Source organism: Emys orbicularis, chromosome 13 (assembly GCF_028017835.1).
Source record: "Emys orbicularis isolate rEmyOrb1 chromosome 13, rEmyOrb1.hap1, whole genome shotgun sequence".
Taxonomy (NCBI): Eukaryota; Metazoa; Chordata; order Testudines; family Emydidae; genus Emys; species Emys orbicularis.
Window position 1 is genome coordinate 49066155 of NC_088695.1, and position 21389 is coordinate 49087543.

The 21389-nt window shown below is 60.7% G+C and overlaps 1 protein-coding gene across 1 annotated transcript; it reads right to left on the minus strand.

Annotated features, from left to right (window-relative positions):
* Positions 1-189: 189 nt before the first annotated feature.
* CARD14 (caspase recruitment domain family member 14) lies at positions 190-15766 on the minus strand. Its single transcript, XM_065416127.1, has 20 exons — positions 15556-15766; positions 14644-14781; positions 13502-13827; positions 11645-11815; positions 11336-11455; positions 10787-10912; positions 9977-10135; positions 9110-9235; positions 8709-8845; positions 8286-8380; positions 7748-7793; positions 6780-6969; positions 5326-5452; positions 3997-4234; positions 3302-3365; positions 2801-2912; positions 2319-2492; positions 1795-1910; positions 1124-1239; positions 190-397 (listed from the first exon to the last, which is right to left on the minus strand). Exons 1-20 carry the CDS (start codon positions 15764-15766, stop codon positions 190-192), a joined length of 3000 nt encoding a protein of 999 aa, XP_065272199.1.
* Between the last annotated feature and the right edge of the window lie 5623 nt (positions 15767-21389).

The window sequence follows — 21389 nt, forward strand, 5'->3', positions numbered from 1 at the left end:
CGGGGCAGAGGCCAGCTGGGCAGGTAGGGGGCTCACCCAGCACTGCGAAGTCCATTAACCCTTTAGGTAAGAGGGTCTTTCAAACCTCTCCCTCCCCACATCCCAAACCAAACTCTTGGTTTAAATAGGTGACATTTGCAGAGTTGCCAAGGTGACGGTTCCCCCTGCCCCACCCTGTGTCCAGGGAGATCAGTGAAGATCTTGTTCTATCCACACGATCTTCTTCTGCTCGTTGGCGACGGCTGCTCGCACGGCGCTGACAAGCGCATCCAGGTCGCTCCAGGTGTTGGGGGCGATGGTGCCGTACAGGCAGGGCACTTTCTCCAGCTGGGCCTCCTCTCTCCGCACACAGTCCAGAAGCTGCTCCTCTGTCGCTCCGAGACGCTGCAGTGCCTTCCTGAAACAGAGCCCGCGGGAGACTCCGTGAGGGGACGCCCTGAGCCGTGTGACCAGCACAAAGCCGGCTAGCGGCGGAAGAGGCAGTGATTGAAAAACTCTCATTGACTTTAGAGCCAGGATTTCACTGTTTGTCCAGTGGCTAGAGAAGGGGATGGAGTCAGGACTCCTGGGTTCTAGGCCTGCCTCCTGCCGGGAACCGTGGCTTAGTGACTGTGCAATACACATCACAGGAGTGGGCAGCTGGGAGGCCGGACTCCTGGGTTCCAGTCCCAGCTCTGGCACTGACGAACCACCTGAGCATGAGCATTTTACCTTCCGTGCTCAGGTTGGACGATACCCGCCCTGGGGAAGTGTCTTGAGTCCCCCCAAGAAACGGGGCTGTAGAGGCCACAGGGTTATTGTTCGAGGCCCCTGGGGTGGGCACAAACATTCCCTCAGCAATGCAATGGGGAAGGGCTCACCCCGGCCAGGCTGCTGGGTGCTATTGGACTGTCTTTACATCAATCACTGGTGCAGCCAACCACGGGGGCACCCTGTGGCTCATTCACATCCCCTCCACTGGATACACGCAGGCATTCAGCTGCTGCAGCTGTGGCACGAGGCACCCAGGGGAGGGCAGGCCCAGGCCCTCATTCCCCAGAGCTCCAGCAGCCTCCGGTAAGCAGGAGACGTTTGCCCTGGGGGGCCCCAGCAGCCCGTCTCCGCCCAGAATGCTGGTACATACTTGAGCTTCTTGGCGTTCTTCTCGCTGATGGAGACGAGGAGGAGGATGGGATAGATCCCCGCGGCGTGCAGGGCTCGCACGCACTCCAGTCCCACGTCCAGCAGGCTGTGCACGTCCTAGAGAGAGCCAGGGAGAGAACGCGAGGGGCTGACACCAAGCGGGCTCACTGCGGGAAGGGACAGGCGCTGGCCAGGGCTGGTGCTGCTGGTGAGCCAACAGGCCCTGGCAAGAGCCAGAGAGTCTGCAGCCAGGGAGCATTACCGAGTCCATTGCTGTGCTCTGGCGAGATTCACCCTCTCTGCTGCCCAGCATGGGAGCCGCAGGCACTGGGATTAACGGATGGATGGACGCAGATGCCCGGTGGGGTAGCGGGGAGGTTTGGCAGGTCTCGGTGCAGTGTCTGTAGGTGCCTCTGTCCCATCTGCTCCTACCCCAGACATGGCAGGTGCCCCTCCTACCCGCAGGCCCTGCAGCTCTCCCCGGGCGGCCTTTGAGGGGATGCAGGTAACAAACATCAACTGACCTGCTGCATGTTTGAGACCAGAAACCCTTCACTCTCCTCCCGGCTCCATGCTGCCAGCTTCTGGCTTCCCGGTCAGGGAAGGCTCTGATAGTCGGAGCCCAGAGCACCCATCTCAGTCCCAGCCTGCCCCCAGCCCCACACCTGTTACCTTCTCCAGCAGCAGCTGAAGCGCCTGGCGTGTGACACAGCAGCGGCTGTCCGGCTCCCCCTTTTCCCGGACCAAGCTTCTGTTCTGGGCCGTGCATTCAGCCTCACACAGGAGTCCTGGGCGGAGGGAAAGTAGGGAAGGTGCCAAGTGAAGTAACCAAGTCTGATTTGCCGGGAGTGGCCTCATGGGGTCCCCCCCCCATGTCACCTCAGGCAGCGTGGGCCTCTGGGGAGTGGGAGGAGAGGGGGAGAGACTCACCCAGCAAAGCAGCGCTGGCTCCCGTGACAGCATGAGGGCACCGGGGAGGTGAACTCGCAGCCCTGACATGCTCCACCCAGATGGGGGAGATCAGCCGGCTTCAGCGGCGGGGCATGGCGGGAGCGGGGTAGCAGGGAGCAAGCCCTGAATGCTGCCAGCCCTGGCCCCTGGATCCACGCCCCTGCATGAGCACAAGGGATGGGAGCCTGCACCCAGCATAGCCATGGCAGGATGTCCAGTGGTGAGAGGATGCCGCAGGGACGTACCTGACGGGCATTTCTCAAAGCCCTTGGTGAGGCACAGCTTGTCGCTCAGGATCTTCCCCAGCAGCGTGGGCACAAAGAGAACAGGGCGCAGCTGGGCCAGCTTGTGGGGTCTCACCAGCGTGTATGGCATCAGCGTGAAGCAGCTCCCTGCCTGCAGGCAGATCCGGGGGCAGGCTGGGCAGGCACAAAGGGACAGCAGGACGGTCAGGTGAACCCAGGGCACTGGAACCCCCGTTACTGCCAGGCAGCTGCAGGGCTGGGGCTACGCTGGGGAGGCGGATTCGTGGCAGCTGGCACAGGGCCTGGCATCAGCAAAGGGAACACAGTGGGCAGCTGAGTGCGACAGCAAGAACAATCTAGCCTGTGCCCTTGTTCATCAGACAGCCAAGGCTGGATTTCTAGGGGGGCTAGCGCTGGGATTCACCTGGCCAGCCCCAGGAGTCAGGCTCTGGGCTCTCCGACAGCTCTAGCTAACAACGCACCGTCCGCCTTGTTCGGATCATAGACGTTACAGTCGATGGACGACCACAGAGGGTTGATCTTGCTCTTGTCTGTGCTGATGATCCGCACCAGCTTTGGCTGCCCCCCTGAAGACTGCAGGTCAGAGAGGAGAGGCCTTGAGTTAGCCCCCAGGGATGCAGAGCAGCCCCCCTCCCCCCACCGGTGAGACGCCAGCCTGGACACCAGCTCAGCCAGCGTTCAGCAGCTGTCTGGCTTTCTGTAATGGTTGCTCACCGTAGGCCAAGCGACGGCCCCTGGATACCGCCCAGCCCACCATGCGGCATTAACCTCCACCCCTGGGCTGCCCCAAGCCCGCGGCACGGCGTTCAGTGCTGACAGACTGTCCCATTCCCCTCTCCCACGGCTGCAGCACCTCGGCGGGGCCCTGCTCACAGGCCAGGGCACAGAAAGTGAATCTCTTCCCAGGGATTCTGCGCACCCAGGCCTCCAGGCCGGGTCCCCTGCGCCCCAAGTTCTGTTACCTTCCGAGCAGACGTGGTCTGCTGGGCCATGTCCTGGATAAGGCCGATGAGCCGTTGCTGAGCCCTAGAGAGCGGGAGAAGCAGAGCGTGGTGTGTTAGAGAGGGGATTAGCTAGCCCCAGGCAAGGGGGCAGGTATCTTAGCCAGTGAACCCTTCCCATGCATGCTGGGCTGCTGCAGCCACATAAAAGAACCACTGACTTGGAGCCAAAGAAAAGCATCAAAGAGTCCAGGACACAAGCAGAAAGCTGGCTGGGCTGGAAAGGAGCTGGCAGAACACGGGCATGTCTGTGCCATGCCAGAAAGGGGCATTAAATACCCTGAGGCAGCTGCAAAAGCAGCAGGAATATTAATCTGGGGGACGAGGCTGCAGGCATCTTGGAGGTTTCGATGGGCTGCAGCCCCCCCCCCCAGTGCTGGGACACGTCTGCCTGATGAGCCCAGTACACCCCTGCTCTTGGTGGGTGGAGGCTACGGGGCAGGCGGAGGTACATTCTCTGGGGCTGTGCCACACTCTGCAATGCCCAAGAGGAGCTGTGCTAGGCTGGTACCACATGGGCACATCTATCAGCAGCTGCGCCAGGCCAGGGAAATGCTCTGCTGCATGGGATCATGCCACTCCCTGGCAGGGCTGTGCTACATGAAGGGGACTGTGCAGGCAGCAGCTCCCCCCGGCACGCTGCACAGGCCACTCACTGGTAGTAGTTGGGGACGATGCCTGCGTCCAGGTCCTTCATGCTGTAGGGATTCACCCGGCAGGCACTCCACTGGCTCTCGCCCCGGAACACGGTGTCCGTGACGTGGAGGATGTCATTGCACTGCACCAGCAGCTCCCCCGCTGCCTTCCCTTCCAGGGCCAGGTTGGCCCGGATGTAGAACGAGTCACCCGAGGTCACCACCTTGTTCTCTAGGTCACTCACTAGCCTCTTGTAACCTGGAGAGCAAGAGAGGAGGGCAGCAGGGCGTGGGGGAGGCGAGTGTGCAGCAGGGCATGGGCAGGGGAGTGTGCAATGGGGAGGGGAGTGTGCAGCAGGGAGGGGAGCGTGCAGCAGGGCATGGGCAGGGGAGTGTGCAGCGGGGAGGCGAGTGTGCAGCAGGGCATGGGCAGGGGAGTGTGCAGCGGGGAGGGGAGTGTGCAGCGGGGAGGGGAGTGTGCAATGGGGAGGGGAGTGTGCAGCGGGGAGGGGAGCGTGCAGCAGGGCATGGGCAGGGGAGTGTGCAATGGAGAGGGGAGTGTGCAGCGGGGAGGGGAGCGTGCAGCAGGGCATGGGCAGGGGAGTGTGCAACGGGGAGGGGAGTGTGCAGCGGGTAGGGGAGCGTGCAGCAGGGCATGGGCAGGGGAGTGTGCAATGGGGAGGGGAGTGTGCAGCGGGGAGGGGAGCATGCAGCAGGGCATGGGCAGGGGAGTGTGCAACGGGGAGGGGAGTGTGCAATGGAGAGGGGAGTGTGCAGCGGGTAGGGGAGCGTGCAGCAGGGCATGGGCAGGGGAGTGTGCAATGGGCAGGGGAGTGTGCAGCGGGGAGGGGAGCGTGCAGCAGGGCATGGGCAGGGGAGTGTGCAATGGGGAGGGGAGTGTGCAGCGGGGAGGGGAGCGTGCAGCAGGGCATGGGCAGGGGAATGTGCAACGGGGAGGGGAGTGTGCAGCGGGGAGGAGAGCGTGCAGCAGGGCATGGGCAGGGGAGTGTGCAATGGGCAGGGGAGTGTGCAATGGGGAGGGGAGTGTGCAGCGGGGAGGGGAGCGTGCAGCAGGGCATGGGCAGGGGAGTGTGCAACGGGGAGGGGATGCATTGGGGCCGGGAGGACGTGCGGCTACAGCAGGAGGGACTGGGGCAGACCGGAAGGGATTACGGGGGGGGACCGTGCAGGGGACTGAAGCAGGGAGACGGGAGGGGGATGTGCCAATGAGCAGCAATTGCCTCCGGGGGCCCCTTGGCAGAAGGCTGCAGCCCTCCCCCATTGCGCGTGGCTGGAGGGGCCAGCGGCGGTGGATGGATGCAGGCTGAGGCGGGCACGAGAGGGACTTACCCTCCATGTTCATTCTGACAGACAGGCAGCAGAAGCCATTCACCCTCTTCAGGACCCAAAGCGCCTCCTCCAGGGTTGCATCTTCCAGGATGGCCTTGAATGCTGGGTCTGTGACGTCATAATCCACCTGCAGGGCCAGGTGCAGAGAGACGGGGTGGGCTTAGCAACGAGAACGCTCACCTGGGGGCCCGCAGCCCCGTCCGACCCGACGTCTGGGAGAGACGCACATTCGGGGAGAATGAACTCTCCCCATCTGCTCCCCAGCACCCCGGAGGGGTGGGGCTGCCCGGCCGGGGACTCAGGGTCATGGGGGGGGAGCAGAGACCTGGCTATTCAGGAGTGAATTGGAAGGACAGACTGGGCTAGCAGGACACTTGCATGCAGCCGGTGCCATTAGGCACAAAGCAGCCCAGCTGCAAGGCAGGCAGCAGATCTACTGGGTCCCATCAGTCTGTTCGCTGGGGTCTGGGCACCAGCCCCTCAGGCGCGGTGAACAGGCCCTTGCGAGCTTCTGGCCTATCCCACTCGCTTCCCCCCACCAAACTGCAGCCACCCCAGGAGGGGAACTTGGCGGCCGCCCAGCAGCACGACCCAGCTCCTTAGGGCAAGAGTGGAAAGCGATCTCCTTGCTGCCTGGGAACCGCAGGGCACGTGAGAGAGGAGAGCCCTCGGCTGGAGCGCTGGGTCCAGCTCTGGACATCTCGCTTTAAGAAACGTGGACAGACTGGAGAGAGCCCAGAGGAGAGCAACAAAAATGACCAAAGGTTTTGAAAACCGGACCTCTGAGGAAAGGTGAAAACGCTGGGCTTGTTTAGTCCTGAGAAAAGAAGCCGGGGGGGAGGGGACCTGGTACCAGTCTGCAGGTGTGCTAAGGGCTGTGTGGACGAGAAAGGGGTCCATCGCTCTCCTTGTCCACTGAGAGTAGGACACCGAGGAACGCGCTTACTCTGCAGCAAGGGAGAGTTCGGTTAGCGATTGGGAAAGACTCTCCGGTTCTAAGGACAGCTCAGCAGGGGCACAGGCTGTGGACTCCTGTCATTGGAGGTTTGTAAGAACAGGTTAGACAGACCCCTGCCGGGATGGGTGAGGTGACCCTGGCCCTGCCTCAGGGCAGGGGGATGAACTGCCTGGCTTCTTGAGGGCTCTTCCAGCCCTACGTCTATGATTCTATGAATGTAGCCGCCCGAGCTGGAATTCAGCCAGGACACCAGGCACCCGCCGTGGTCTAGCGAGATCCCATCAGTCAGGACCTTGGCTTGGCCGTTCATCTGAAGAGCAGCGCTTACAACAACTCAGCGCCTGGGGGATGCCAGGCTCGGGCATTCATTCTCGGCCTTAGTTCAGGGCGATGTGACTGCCGACGAGTGTGAGGGACTAACGAGAGACAGGCGGAGAGGGAGAGATACGGGGCGGGCGGGCACAGACAGGCAGAGAGGAGACGTCAAGCCCCTTACCACCATGATCTGATTGCCTGGGAACAGAGACATCTCGTCGGCAACTGAGCCGGGAGTGACCCTGTGAATGAAGATGCCCGTCTGGTTGCCCCCGATGATGCTGATCTGCTCCAGCAGGGCAGTGCCATGGAAGGCAATGGTGGTGATGCGGCTCAGGATCCGCCGTGCGGGCCGCCGGCGAATGGGCGTGCTGGGGAGGGAAGGGAGACACTTCATGTGAGGCAGTGGAAACAGCCAGTTCCAAGCAACCCCTCCTCCACCCTGCACCACCCCACTTCCCCCACTACCTTGCAGGGGGTTCACACTAAGGGTCCAGCTGCTATCTCAAGAGGTGACCCCGGAAGCTCAGCTACCCCCATCTGTGCTAAACACAGGGCAAGTGTGGCAAGGAACCAGCGCTAGCCAGAGGCAAAGCTTAATAGGTGCCGAGGTTTGCCGGGGGTCAGCCCCAGCCCCTCCTCTGTCAGTGGCGTGTAGCACTGTGCACACGTATGGAGGAGAGGTGGGGGTGGCCCTTGGGCTGCAGCCAAGTGACTATGGGATTCCTGCCTTAGACAGTCCTCGCTCAGGAACAATGAGACCGCAGCAAGCTTGGGCGTGAATTTACCCGCATTAGCCTGCGCGCTTGGTCTGACTCTCGTGTGCACCCGGCTGACGTGCACTTACAGCTTGTCAGAGCCCTGCCATCTAGTCCTCCTTGAACTAGATCAAAAGCAGCAGCAGCCCCTCTGCTGAGCAGCGCTCCTGGATTTCTACTCCGGAGCTGGATGAGAGCTCAGCACGCAGCGCGTGACGGCGAGAACACAAACAGGAGCTCTGCCCAGGGAGCGCTGCGTCTCCGGAGCTGGACGCCTAGGAGTTCTCACCAAGATCCCAGGGATGAGGCCCTCACCCTGCTTTACTCCAGGCTCCCGTAGGGCAGAGCCCTCCCTAATGGGGGGCAGAAACCCATGGGCAGCATGACGTACCTCTCAGAGGCAGACGGGTCTAAGTCGAGCAGCCGGGCATTGCCCTCTGAAATGAAGGACAGTTTGAACCAGTGGAGGCAAAGGGACAAGCAAAGGAGGATGAAGAAAACCCCGAAACAGGCCCCTTCCCTCAGTAGTCTCCCCCCGGCACCCCTCTGCGGCTGGCAGCCTGGGCAGGAGGCAGGGTCCATTGCTAGCACCACACACATTTGGCTGGTGAGCCCAGAGATCAGCTGTCACCCAGCCTGCTGCACCGGGCACAGATACGGCCCCCGGAGCCACCTGCTGGGCCCCTTGTGGTGATGGCACCTGGGCTGGGAGGGCCTGCTCTGCAGCAGAGGATCCCAGACTTTGGGTCATGGTGGCCCTATTAGTGCATCAGTGGGGGGAAGGGCTGGAGATGACAGACAGGGCGAAGTCACGAGACCCTCAGCTCCCCATGGAAACAAGGCACTTGGGTCATGCCCTTGGGTGATGCAAGCAGACAACAGAGTCTGCTCTCAGCTGCTTGTTGCCAGTAGGGAAAGGAAACACCCACCGTCCTTCTCCACCATCTCATACTCCAAGTCGGACGACTCCGCCTTCTCCCCTGCAATGAGACTGAAATCCACCTCCAGGAACTCCTGGGAGCTGCTGCAGGGGACAGGAGAGAGGGGACGAGGCAGGTCAGCTTGTGCAGAAGAGAAGAACGTGCCCCTCCCACAGCATCCCGCTGCACAGCTGGAGAGACGGGGAGCCACGCGGCCCAAGCAGGATGGGTTTCAAACAGCCCTGGCTAGTGGCTAACGGAACATATAGCCTGGCACATGGGGGCAATGCCAAGCAGAAGGCCCTGCAGCATGAGCAACCCTCTGCCCCACCCAGCAAGCGACGCGCTGCTAGGAACAGGGCAAAGCAGGGCTGCAGCATGTGCCACCCTGCAGAGGCTGGAAGAGATGGGGAAGCCCCAGCGCATCCATACCTCGCGGAGAGGGAGCTCTCTAGGCACTCCTGCGTGGCTCTCTTCTGCAGGGAGAGCTTACAGGGCGGGACAGGGCTGCACGACCGGAAGCTCTCTGGCAGTTCGTGACTCGTCCTCACGCCGAAATCTGAGCACAGCTGCAAGGGAGGGAGCCATTAGCGTGAATGGCCATTGCTAACCTCTCTGTTCATTCCCACGCCCGGGCCCCCACGTGCCAGGCTCATGCCCACGGAGCTGTGGCCAGAACAAGGCAGGCCCTGCCCTCCCCTCAGCAGTAGGGCTTGGTGGGCCCTGCCCTCTGGCTGTCATCATGCCACGAGGGGAACTGCTGGGGGGAAAGGAGCCTCCCCAGGGCTGCGTGGGAAGACAAGGGGCTGGGGGCGGCAGGAAAGGTCCCGCACCTCGGACACGCTGAGGCTGCCCTGGCTCTCGTCCCCGGGGCAGATGGCATGCATGCGCACCAGCCGCTGTTTCCTCTTTGGCCACTGCTCCCCCGGCTCCAGGCTAGCAAGACCTTCCCCCTTCACCTGCCGAGCAAGCAAACAGCACAGAGAATGGGGTCAGAAAGGGCGGCCATGGGCCACTGGTATAATAGGCTAGGGAAGGCTGTGCCTCCCCAAACAGCCCCACGTGGCCCTGCCCACACTCCGCCCCGAGGCCCCCTCCTGCTGCTAGCTGGCCCCGGCCCAGGCAGGCTGCTCCTCTTCTGGGAAGGGAAGCCTGTGGGGGCTGGGGATAGGGCAGCTGGGACGGGGCTGCCCAGCGCTGGGGGGACGCCCTGTGCTGGGGCCGCGCCACTGAGCGCTCCCAGGCTGAGGCGGAGGCCGCGTGCCATCCGCCGGGTGCTCTGGGGCAGGGCTACGCACCGCCTGCCCGCCGGCCCAGTGCTCCGGGGCTGGAGGCACTCGGGTGACCCATGGTGGGGGGGGGTGTCTGTGCTTGGGGGCAGAAGTGGGGTGGGAGGGGGCGGGGCCTCAGGCGGAAGGGGTGGGCCCGGCCAGGGGCTAGCCTCCCCAAGCCCGTTGTTCACCCACTGCCCATGAGGGCCGCACTCCCACGCGGGAAGAGGGTGCGGGACAGGTGTTACCAGACGGGCTGACACGGGGATCCCAGCTTGTGCCCTTTGCTCTCAGATTCCCATCTCTTGGGGGGGGTCTTGGCTGGTGGCCAAAAAGCCGTGATCTGGCCTCTGGGGTGGGCCCAGGACCAGCTGGATTTCACAGCACAAAGAGCTCCCCAGGAGCTGTGCCAGGGCCCCAGCCTCTCACCCCGGGCACCCTGCTGCCCAGCTCCGCCTGCTGCTGACTGGCCTGCTTCCTCAGCTCACAGATCTGGTCCGTCAGCTCCAACACTTTCCTGCGGAGGGAATCCTTCTCCAGCAGGTTCTGGGAGATCTCCAGCTGGGCCTTGTCCCTCGCGCAGTATGCCTGGGGGGACAAACACGTCAGGGACAGGAGGTTTGGAGCAAAGTGCCGGGGATCCCTGGGCGAGGCACAGCCGGGTGCAGAGGGACAGACACTGACGGTGTAGTCAGGGCAGAGAGCGCGAGAGACCGGCTCAGGGCTGCATGACTTCACAGAGAAATGGGGGAAGGGGAAGGAGGCCATGGCTACAAACAACAGGCACCCGGGCTAGCCAGCTGAAGCACAGCCCCGCGGCACGAGGGAGAGGCCTTGTGGCCACTGGGCTCCAAACAGCCACAAGCCCAGCGAGCTGAAGAATCTTCATTCACTGTGGCTTGATCAATCCCAAGGCCAGCAGAGACCACTGGGACCATGTGGTCTGACCCCCTGCATGACACCAGCCAAAGAACGCCCCCAAATCAGTCTGTGCGCTCGCGGCCACCTTGTTCGGCACCAGGGTCTGAACCAGGGACCTGCAGAGCTGAAGCACCAGCCGCGACTGCTTGAGCTAAGGAGCCCAGCTGTGTAGTGGGGGCTGTAACAGAATCCCATCCTCTGGGGAGCAGGCCCAGAGGAGACAGCCCCTGAGCAGGGGATATACATGCAATCCGCCACTCCCATACAGAGGAAGGCCTCCACCCCCACCCAGCCAGGCGGGCAGGGACCCCTGGGTACCTGATCTCGCTCCTTCTGCAGCTCGGCCACTTGCCCCTGCAAGGCACTGATTTTCTCCTTGTAGATCTCACAATCCACCTTCATTTTGTGGCACTCAATCAGGGTGTGCTCCTTCTCCTCCCAGTACTGAAGGGAGACACAGGGAGTCAGGCGGGCAGCAGGGCCAGGAGGGAGCCAGCAAAGGGGACAGGTGAAAGCCCCCAAGAACAGTTGTCCCGCCCTGAGGGAGACGGATCCTGGATCTGGTCTCCCAAGGTTACCTGCAGTCCCCAAAGAATCCCCCCTGCATAGGCCAGCTTGGTGGCCCCCTTGGCCAGATTTCCATGCTGTGTGGCAAGGCAGGGCTTTCACCCATGTGGTTAGTGGGGCCAGGCATTAGACTAGGAAGGCCAGCCAGAAGACGACACCCCATGGTGTGGGGAAGGAGATTGTGAGAAGATGCCCTGCTCCATAAACCTCGGGTTTGCCTTTGATCCACTCCCTGTTTTAGGGGTGATTCCTCCCCCCTCCAGCACCTGTTCCCAGTTCCTCAGGCCTGGCAGCTCTGACCTGCTTGCGCTGATTCTCAGCGATCACTGCCTGCTCCCTCAGCGAGTGGATTCGATTGAGGAGCTCCTGTTTGCCCTCCAGAGCCTCATCCAGGTTCTGCTCCAGGATATCCTTCTGCACCTGGCCAAGCAACACCAACGGGTTAGCGGGGCTCCCCCAAGGTCAGGAACGAGGCTGCTGCCTAGGCAGCTTTGTGCATCCCGGCTAGACCTAGGGGATCTGCCTCCCCAGCAAACCCTGTTCCCACCAGGCACCCCGTGGCTCCCGGACTGCCCACGAGGGAGCTGGGAACTAAGGGGGAGGCTTTACCAGGCTGAAAGTCTCCAGCTCCACCAGTGACCGGAGCTTCTCGTTTTCCTCCCTCAGCTGCAGCAGCTCATCCGCCTGTGGCTGCAGGTCGCTGGGCATGCGCAGGGACCTCTCCCTCTCGTAGTAGGTCTCCACCCTGGCTCGCTGCAGCTCCTGCTTCGTCAGATACAGCTGCCAGAGGACAAAGAGAGCACAGGTCCCTAGCATTGCACTCGGCTGCGTCGTGCCAGCTACACTGCGCCCGGCGTTTACTCTAGAACCCGGCGTCTAGAGTGGGAAAGGCTGCCTTGTTGTGTGCACAGAATGTTGCATTTTGGGAACACAACTGTGGGCCATGTTCTAGAACCCCGACTTGAGTGTTCACACCGAGCTGAGAAGACCACGTTAACTGCTGAAAGGACGAGATTGGTCTGTTTTGCTCTAGAACAGAACCCCCCTGACCATGACTTTGGAACGTGGGACCGTGTTCTAGAATGTGGCACACGCCTTGCTCTAGAACCCAGGATTCTACATTAGCTCTGTAACAGAGACGAGATCATTCACTCTAGAACACAGCCCTACCCCCTTCATTTTAGAGCACGTACCCACCCTTTGTTCTAGACGGCTGTCTTCTCTCTTGGACATGGGACATGTTTATAAAGTGCTGATGCAGGGAGGAAAAGCAACTCTGAGCCAGAAATTTCAACAAGGCTCCATGGGGGTTTGTCAGCACTTTTGTTACTAAGGTGATTTCAGATTCGATGAGCAAAACATAGCGGGGGGATCCCACCTCTCCAGACTGTTTGAAGCCCCTTGGAACCGGTCTGGGGGAGGTTTGCCAGTTTTGGTTGGATGTATTCCTGGGGGGATCTCACCTCTCCAGACTGTTTGAAGGGCCCTTGGAACTGGTCTGGGGGAGCTTTGCCAGTTTTGGTTGGATATATTCCTGGAGGTTTCATCACCTGACATAATCTTTAATTAAAGATTAATCTTTAATTCCTGGAGGCTCCAGGACAATCCTGGAGGGTTGGCAACCATAGTGGGGGAGTGAAAGCCCACCCCCCACCTGCCTTTTTGCTTCGTTTAATTTTGTATTAATTTCCCACGGCTCGAAGGAGTAACTCATGTGAACGGTCCAACACGTCCAAGAGCCACCCGGACCCCTGGGAGCCAGAGCAGAGTGACTGAGCCCCCACACTGCAGCCAGGCAAAGAGAAAAGGGAATCCCGGTTCACACCCCTCCGGGGGCCTGGGTGGGCAAGTCAGTGTCACCCTCGTATGGTGCGTCCACTGCCCCCAGGCCTCCCTCCTGCACCACAGAGGGGAGCAGGGTGCGCATTGCCCGGGGTGCTGGCCCAGCCATCCGCCCTCTCTCAGGCAGCACTCGACCGGCGTTGGGAAGGGGAGGCTGGGGGTGGAGATCTAGGATCCCTCCAGCCCTGGCTGCTAGGTCCCCGGGGGACGAGGAAGCATACGCTGTGCTGTCGCGAATGGCTTGCCAGGGGCTCTGGTACGAAGGGGACGAGTGGGTCTGGATACTGAGACCGACAGAAACTCACAACCTGGAGTTAATGAGGAAGAGCCCTACGGGCCCCAGGGGGTTCCCTACCCCAGCGCCCCGGCCCGCCGGTCCCACCCCCTTTGGGGTAGCCAGCTATTGAGCTGCAGGACTGTTGGGGGCAGTCGACGTGCCAGCCCTGGGGGAGGAGGGGCATTGAGGGCCGGATATCAGCAAGGGCCATTGGGTGAAAAGCGAACCCAGCCAGTGGGGCCAGGCATCCCCGGTGGGACGTCCATGGCAGGCACGTGCTGCCCTGGGCACTGCTGCTGTGACGAGGTCCCTGAGGCCGCCTCCGAGCGGCTTGGGGCTGCGCTTACCTCCTCTTGCAGGCCCTGGCTCCGCGTGATGGCCAGGTCCTTCTCCTGCAGGGCGTTGGTGTAGTGCATGGACAGGTTGTACATCTCATCCTTCAGCTTCAGCACCTCGTGGAAGTGGGAGCTGACCTCCCTCTTCATGCGGTTGTGCTCGGCCTCGATGCCACGCAGACACTTGTTCTGGGCCTCCAGCTGGGGCACGCGGTCCTTCAGCCGGCGGCAGTGGTGCAGCAGAGACGCCTTCTGGTGCTTCTCCTGGGTCAGCTCCTCCTGCAAGCTGTTCACGGCCTTCGCCAGGCACTCGGTCAGCTTGGAGGTCTCGATCAGGCCTGCGGTGAGGGGAGATCAGCTCCGGCCTGCACGAATCAACTGAGAGACCTCCCCGGCCCATGCTCTATAGCGCCTGCGTGCCAAGCGCTTCCGAGCAGGCTCTGCGCCCCAGTCCCCTGCGCACCCCGGATCAGCAGCAGGGACGGGGCCCCGGCTCACTAGTCGCCGTATACATTTCACAGGAGCTCCCACTTCCTAGAGGCAGCCCAATGCCCTCCCAGGGCTCTGCCCGTCCCCTCCCCGGTGCTCCCCAGGGCAGGGAGAGCGGAGGGACGTCCCTTCCCTAGCGGATGAGCAAGGTGATTTACGATCACCGTGGAACGTTGTTGTTGATTATTTTTGCTATGGTGGAGCCTACGGGCCTCAGTCAAGGCTTGGTGCCCCGTCGTGCTGGGTGCTGTCCGTGCGTGTAATGAACTGACGGTGCCTGTCCCAGAGACGCCCATAGCTCACCCCTCGGCTCTGCCCTGGTCCGGGGGCTGGGGCCAGTTTGCTCTGCCAGTAGCATTGCAATAGTAGCCAGGGCATTATATGGACACAGGTTACAGCTCCTGCCCCGTATTCCACCTCATGCCCTCCACAGGGCGATATTGTGGCCTGTGTCCAGGCAATGTCGTAATTACGACTGCAATGCGCTGGTGGAACGACCCAGCTCCAGTCGCTGGACCAGCGCAGCAGAACAGTAGCTACTAGCCAGTTCGGAAACAATCTCACACTGTCCTCCCATGCTGCCCGTCAGTGAGGGCTCGCGGCTGGGGGTTCCCCTCACAGCTGGCCTGGCTCAGAGACAGCTCTGGCAACGGGGGGAGACTTACCACTGAAGTTGTTGAGGTCAATGGAGGGCTCCAGGCCAGTTATCAGGGTGTAGGTGTCGGGGTTGTGAAGTTTCAGGCTTTCCAGGAAGGCCAAGGCTCCGTTCTTCCCCCGGGTTTTCAGAAGATCCAACATGTGGCCTAGAGATGGGTTAGAAAACCACAGGCTCGCTGACCACAGGCCTAGCAGGACCCAGAGTGCCCCTGGAGCCAGATGTGGGGACACATCCCCGCAAAGGCCCCGTTTTCGGCTCCAGCTGGTGTCTGGCTGGGCTGATGGCCCTGCAGCTCTCCCCAGGTCTGTATCAAACCCGCTCTGCGCGGCCCACGTTTATTAGTCACCTGACACAGCGTAAAGAGAAACAAAAATAATAGACTGAGGCCAGGTGCACATGGGTGGAGCTGGGAGGGGGGATTCTCCTCCCAGGTCTGCCCGCAGGCATCAGCCGGGCACGTCTCCATAGCAAGATACAGCAGAGCAGTCGAGCTGTGAGCTCCCCAGAAACGGTGAACGCGTGTAAACATGGACCAAGCAGAGAGCCTTGTCCCCAGCGCTGCCTGCCGGGGCGAGAGGGAACGCCCTGGGGCGCCGCACTGGAGCTGCTGACAATATGTGAGGGCAGCAGGCGCCGTTGTGCACCCAGGAGGCCTCTCAGCAAGCCCAGTGTTGCGCTGAGTGCACTGCCAGGTAGCAGCCCCAAGTCCCAGGGCTGGCCCCAGCCTCTTGCTCCCCGTGGGAAGAGGTGGCGCATGCAGCAACGGCCAGTCTGAGCAGCAGGGTAAGGGACAGCGTTTAGCAGCTCTGGAGGGGATCCCAGCCAGCCCTTGTCCATAAGCAGCAGCTCCAAGATGGGGCCCTCAGGCCGCGGCAGTGACCTGGGCCCTCAGGGAAGAGCCCTTGTCCCGGACACTCACCCACTCTCATGGCGCTGTTGGTGAACTGGGGGCCATGCAGAACCTCCTCCTCATCCAGCTGGTCCAGGACCTTGGCCTGGCGCAGGTAGGGGGTGAGCCGGTTCGGGCAGGTGCTGCGCACGATCCGGTAGCGATGGCTCTCCAGAATCTCCCAGAGCTGCTCCTCATCCAGGTCCCGGAGCTCCGTGTCTGCCTGGCAAGAGACTGCCATAGCAGGGGCCTACCGGGGGCAGAGGAGGGATGGAGGTGAGAGAAAAGCAGGAGGAAGAGGAGAAGAGAAGAGAGATGCTGGTGAAAGACCAGGCCCAGCCCTGGAGGGCACATTACGGGTTACCTATCAGTGGTCGCTGGGAAGACAAGATTCTTCATGGTGGTTTGGGACAATGTAGAATAACTATGGAATTGGAGAATTAGGGTTAGCGTAAATCTCTGTGTTGTGAAGGAAGGTCCTGCCTTGCACATGGCAGGAAGCCTTGACAATAGCGAGTTATAAGGCCAGAAGGAATGACGGAGGGAGGACGTCTGCTTCAAAGACTAACTAAAGAGAGAGGGGGAAGGTTCTAAAAGGAAGGCCTCTGACTGGCAGGGGTGACCACAGATGGTTTTAAACAAGACAAAAAGAATCTGTCTTAAAATGAGCCAGCACGGCCCTTCCCACCCCCCCTACCAGCCTTATCAGACCCGTAAAGCCCATGTGAACCAGGTGCAATGGAAAGCTGTTGGTCGGCAAGAAGGAGGGGTAGAGATAAGGAGCAAAGGTCTTGGGAGAAGAAGGGTGTAAATCTGGACTGAAATTGGAACTGGAGCTGGTTGTTAGCTAACGTGGTAATCAGCTGTGGCATCATTTGTTAGTTGAAGGGTATAAAAAGCGTTCGGAATCTGAGGGGTTTTGTGCTGGAGCACGCCAGGATGGGACGGTTTTCCCTAGGTCTAGCCTGTTTGTCAGCATACTGATCACACGCTTGTGAACACATTGTTACTGGATTTGGGTGTCGGGACTGCTTCCTTTTAGGCTCGTGGGCAGGGTTAGAGCAATTGTATAAAATACCATTTGGCCTTTGGACTTAAAGGCGTTTGTGGTTAAATTAGTGTCTGGTGGGTTCCCATGTTAATATTAATCATTACTAATAATTCCAACTGACAGGAAGTGATGCACTACTGCTCTGCAGTGTGTAGCAGCTACCATGTTCCACCCCAGAGGCAGCTGCCTTCCAGCGGCAGGTGAAGTGATTCTGACACACACAGGTTGCACAGCACTGGATATCCTCCTTGCTATTATTAGAGCCAACTGCATGCTCATCCCTATATATACAAACCGGGAAGGAGGGCACGGTCCCGGCCCCAGCCCCAAGGCACCTCCATTCTTAGTCCTGTCAATATGGGAGGCACCAGATAACCATAAAATACCCAGCAATCCTCATCTGCCCAAGGTTCTGGCCCCTGGTTCATGTATTTCCAACAGTTCTTGCCCAGATATTTTCAGCAGGGAAAAAAAAGTGAAGCAAGAAGAAAGCGAGGCTATTTAAAAGGAGAAAAGCAGCGTCCCCCAGAGCTTCAGGAAAAGGGGCCCTAATCCCGTCACCAGAACCCTGCATTCCTGTCCTCACCCCCCACGGCCCCATAGCCCTGGTCTCACCCCCTTGCTCCCTCGGGGAAAGGGTCCCTGCCCACACCTGGGACACAGGAGATGGAATGAACACACCAGTGTGGTTTCCCTCTTCCCCTCCTGCAGCCATCAGTGCCGGGCTGGGGTCACGTGGAGCAGGAACGCGGCTCTGCAGTGCTAAAGGGGCTGCTGCTCCGGTGCGCGGGTCCCTCGCACAGGGCATGGGTGGGTCCCAGCCGGTGATTTCCCCCTGGGCTCAGAGGGGCACAAAATCCAGTGGGGAGGGAAACGCCTCTCCTCAGGAGCAGGGACAAAAACCCTTTACACGCACGAGCCTTGGCTGGTATCTGTAGCAGGGCAGACAAGGAGCCCCGGGGGCTGGCGCCAGCCAGGGGGATGAGCACAGCCCAGCCCTGGCTGCTGGTGCAGTGGCGCTTGCCCTGGGCCAGCCTGGGCCCCACTCAAAGGCCTCGGGGGCTGCGTCGCGTGACGATGGATAGGATGGAGGAAGCAGGCCTGCTCACCCCCCTCTGAACCCTGGGAACTGCCCTGCTCAGAGCTGGGTCCCTGCTCCCTGGCTGGGAGAGCTGAGCCAAAGGGGGGCGGGGGGAAGAGACCCAGCCAGAGCCTCTGCGGCCCCACACAGGAGCTGTGCAGGGAAAGCAGCGGGCCTGGGAGAGCAGGCCAAGCGAGGGGCTGTGCCCGGACCGTGAAGGTACAGGTGGAGCCATGGGGGTGGAGCAAGGGCCAGGAGAAGTTAGACCTCACGTCCTGCCTCCCTCCATGGCTCTAGCCAATAGGCCATTTCTCTTCCTGTCCAAAGCTGCTGGGAGCTGGTGAGGGCAGCTCCGCTCCGCCGGGCATCTGAGTGAGGAGTTTTTGTAGGCAGGCCCCTGTGTGAAGCACTTGGAAATAAAGGTGTTATTGGCTGTCGTGCATGTGGCCATGCCTTCGCACCGATACCAGAACAGTCACTGCACGCGCTGGTGACGCCCACTCACCCTCAGTGCTCCAGGAGCACGAGGCTGAAAAGAGACCCCCTCCCCCGCCTCTCCATAACCGCGGGAGCTCACAATGCTCATCTCCTGCGGCTCCCAACAGTCCTCCAGCAAAGCCAGGGCAGGCCAGCCCCGACCTTCCGCTAGCTCGCAGGGCCACAAACCCAGCCTTGCCCCTAGCCTGCGCAGGGCACCTTCCAAGCTAGCAATGCCCACACAGGCCGAGCGCCAGCACAGCAGTAAGGAGGCGGCCTCCCCTGCTTTCACCCAGGCCTTTTGCTCTTTAAACTCACACTTGGCCTTGGGAGACACCTGTCGGGCAGCAGCAGGGCTCCAAACTTGGCCTCCTCCTGGTTCCTCATTCCAGGAATAACTGTGGGAGTCTCTGCTAGCTCCTGGCAGCGGCTGCCTAGGAGGTTGGGTTCCAGGGCCCAGCAGCTGTTCGGAGGAGTGTCAAGAGGCCCTGGCGTAATCCTTTGTTTTGTTCAGCAGCCACCAGTCTTCAGGCTGGGGGTGTCACGGGGCGAGGAGTACATCCAATGATCTGTAGCTGTCTCTTTACGCACGGACATGCCGGTACCCGTGTGCCTGCCCCCACGCTCAGGTGGACGGGGGTTGCACACAGGCTTACCGAGCACTTTACAAACATCAATCAGCCCCCGCCCCTCCCAAGCCAGATCCCTTTAAACATGTTGAGTCAATGACCCGTGTTTCCCAATGACACTTTGCAGGAGTCAAACGCTGAAGCTCTGCACGGCAGGAAAGACTCGGCGTCTCCTCAAGGCAACCAGGAAACCAGCAGGCTCAGACTCTCAGACTTTAAGGTCAGAAGGGACCTTTGTGATCATCTAGGCTGACCCCCAGCACAGCGCAGGCCACAGAACCCCACCCAGCCCTCCTGCAGTAGACCCCGGCCTCTGGCCGAGTTACTGACATCCTCAAATCAGGGTTTAAAGGCTTCAAGCTCCAGCTCTCCAAGGCGGGATGGGCTTGGAGATGCTCGAGTTAGAACCAGAGCTAGGGGGAGGGCTGAGAGTCAAAGGGCTCGTGGCTCAGGCTGGGTGCTACAGGGCTGGTGCCGAGGGATTCTCCCCTCGCGATCTCGGCGCAGTGAGACACCGAGCCGGAGCGGCTAGGTGAGGAGGTTAGTTCCCTGAACACTGGAACGCGCGAGAACTCTGCAGCACCAGGCCTGGGAACCGGGACAGCGGGGCTGTACTCAGCTCTGCCCCAAATCACTGACTGACCTTGGGCCTTCATTTCACCCCCCGCCCCCTACAACGGGAGAGCGATGGCCATTGCCCAGGCCACTGCCGGTGTAAAGTGCTGTGGGGCTGAAGGGGAAGGGTCTCTTCTCCCAGGTGGGATGCTCTGGGCCCAGTGAGGGAGCATCCCTCGGCTCCTGGACCAGTTCTGCCCCTCCAGCCGCTGCAAGCCCTGTGACCTTTGCCCCCAGCCTCCTCTCGCAGAGCAAACTGGCCCCGTTAACCAGCCGCCTTCCCACCTGAGCTCCAAGTGAGCAGAAGCAGAAGCCAAGGTGCTGGCAGCCCTACCTGTCCCCAGCTGGGTGTCTGCGCTGAGCCGCGTGTGTTTAGGCTCTGGGGCCGTGGCAGTAAGTGATACTGGAGGAACAATCAGCCGCAAAGCAGGTTTGTCAAGAGGGCTGGGTCCTCCAAGGGAGATGAGGCATTTGCCCATTCAGAGGCAGCCAGCAAGCAGGGCCTGTTTCCTCCCAGGCAAGCTGAACTAACAGCGGGATAGACAGTCCCTGTCCAGCATGGCAGAGAGCTAATGGGGGGCTTCCCCCCGAGACTGCTGTTATTTAATTTATCAGTGAGGGGCAGGGGTGAAATGAGCAGAGGCCTTGACTACTTTGGTCAATCAAGAGCCGAGAAGGAACTTGTGCTGGACCTCCCATCGCTACGGGAATAGGCAGCACCGCGGCAAGTGAGATTCGGGGACGACAGGCGTCAGGTGGGGATGATGCACCTTGGTGGGAAAACTGGAGCCATTCGTATGCCTAGAGCCAGCGCTCAGGCAGGAGGTGTATTTAATAGAGCCGGGGAAGTGCTCTCAGTCCCTGTCCCCATCCTCACCTGCTGACCAGCTCCACACCACAAAGCGAGGAGGGGTGGGGAAGAATAGAACCCTCTGAGCACCGAGCCCAGGTGTCTGCCTGTGGCTGTTAGCTTGGGAGATGCAGCACTCCCAGGGTTCAGGACAGGAGCGTAGGCGTTGCTGCACCTGTTAGAGATGGCAGGTTATCTCCCCAGGGATTCCAGCAGGCAGATGATGCTGGAGCAGCAGCAAGGCCTGGGCTGGCTGGGACTTTAAAACAGGAAGTTCAGCCAGGTTCCACGATTGTCCTCACATGACACCTGCAGTTCATCTAGCCCCAGCCCCGCGGGCACTGGGGCAGCAGCCACGTACGGGACTCCCAGGGCTACATTCAGGGTCACAGCGCAATGGAGTTTCAGTTGAGGTCCCCACTTCTCCCATTCCGCTACAGTGCGCGTCACACGTATTTATGGGCCTGTTCGCCAGCTCAGACTCCTTCCCGTGGGAAAGACTTCCCACTTATGCAGCAAGCTCTGAACTTGGCCCAGGTGCCAACACCGCTCCCCCTCTGGCATTCCTGGGACACAGCCGGAAGCGTCTCATCACGCACAGCTTCGGGGATGGGACTCGCCCCGTGATTTTTTTTTTTTTTTTACTACTTGCAAAAAATTCCTATTTTGGGGTGGGGGGAGCTCCCTTGCTGTAGGATTCTAGGGCGCCAGCTGTTACCGGCCCCTTCCCCTCCCCGCTGCCATGTACAGTGCCGGAGAGCACCAACACCCAACCTGCTGGCTGGTGCTTGTCTGTGCACACACAGCTCAGCTCTGCCGCTGCCCACGTAAGAGCCTGCCCGGGAGCTCCCATGGTGTCACGCTGCCATGAGCCAGGAAGTGCATCCAACCATCGACACCACAGTGAAACTGACTGCACCAAGCGCTGCCCAATGCACAGGAAGCAAATGCGTGAGAGGGGGAATCACACAGAAAACAAGGGCTGCCCCTTGCTGCACAACTGTACAGTGCTCAACAGGCACCAACCTGGCAAAGGCAGCTCAGCACGACCCCACTCTAGACATTAATAGGCCGAGAATTTATAGACAGAAACTTGATTTTCAAGTCCCCGACTCCCTTCTGGAATAATCGTTTCCCTCACTCCCGTGCCAGAGAGAATGG

What these genes read in the sequence shown, in the direction of transcription:
- CARD14 (XM_065416127.1), bottom strand. Translation starts at nt 15,766, where the DNA reads ATGGCAGTCTCTTGCCAGGCAGACACGGAGCTCCGGGACCTGGATGAG. An exon ending in GCAGCCTCAGCGTGTCCGAG is followed by an intron (nt 8,846 to 9,109) that starts GTGCGGGACCTT and finishes CCTCCCTTGCAG; the next exon opens with CTGTGCTCAGATTTCGGCGT. An exon ending in AGACCACGTCTGCTCGGAAG is followed by an intron (nt 2,913 to 3,301) that starts GTAACAGAACTT and finishes TCTGACCTGCAG; the next exon opens with TCTTCAGGGGGGCAGCCAAA.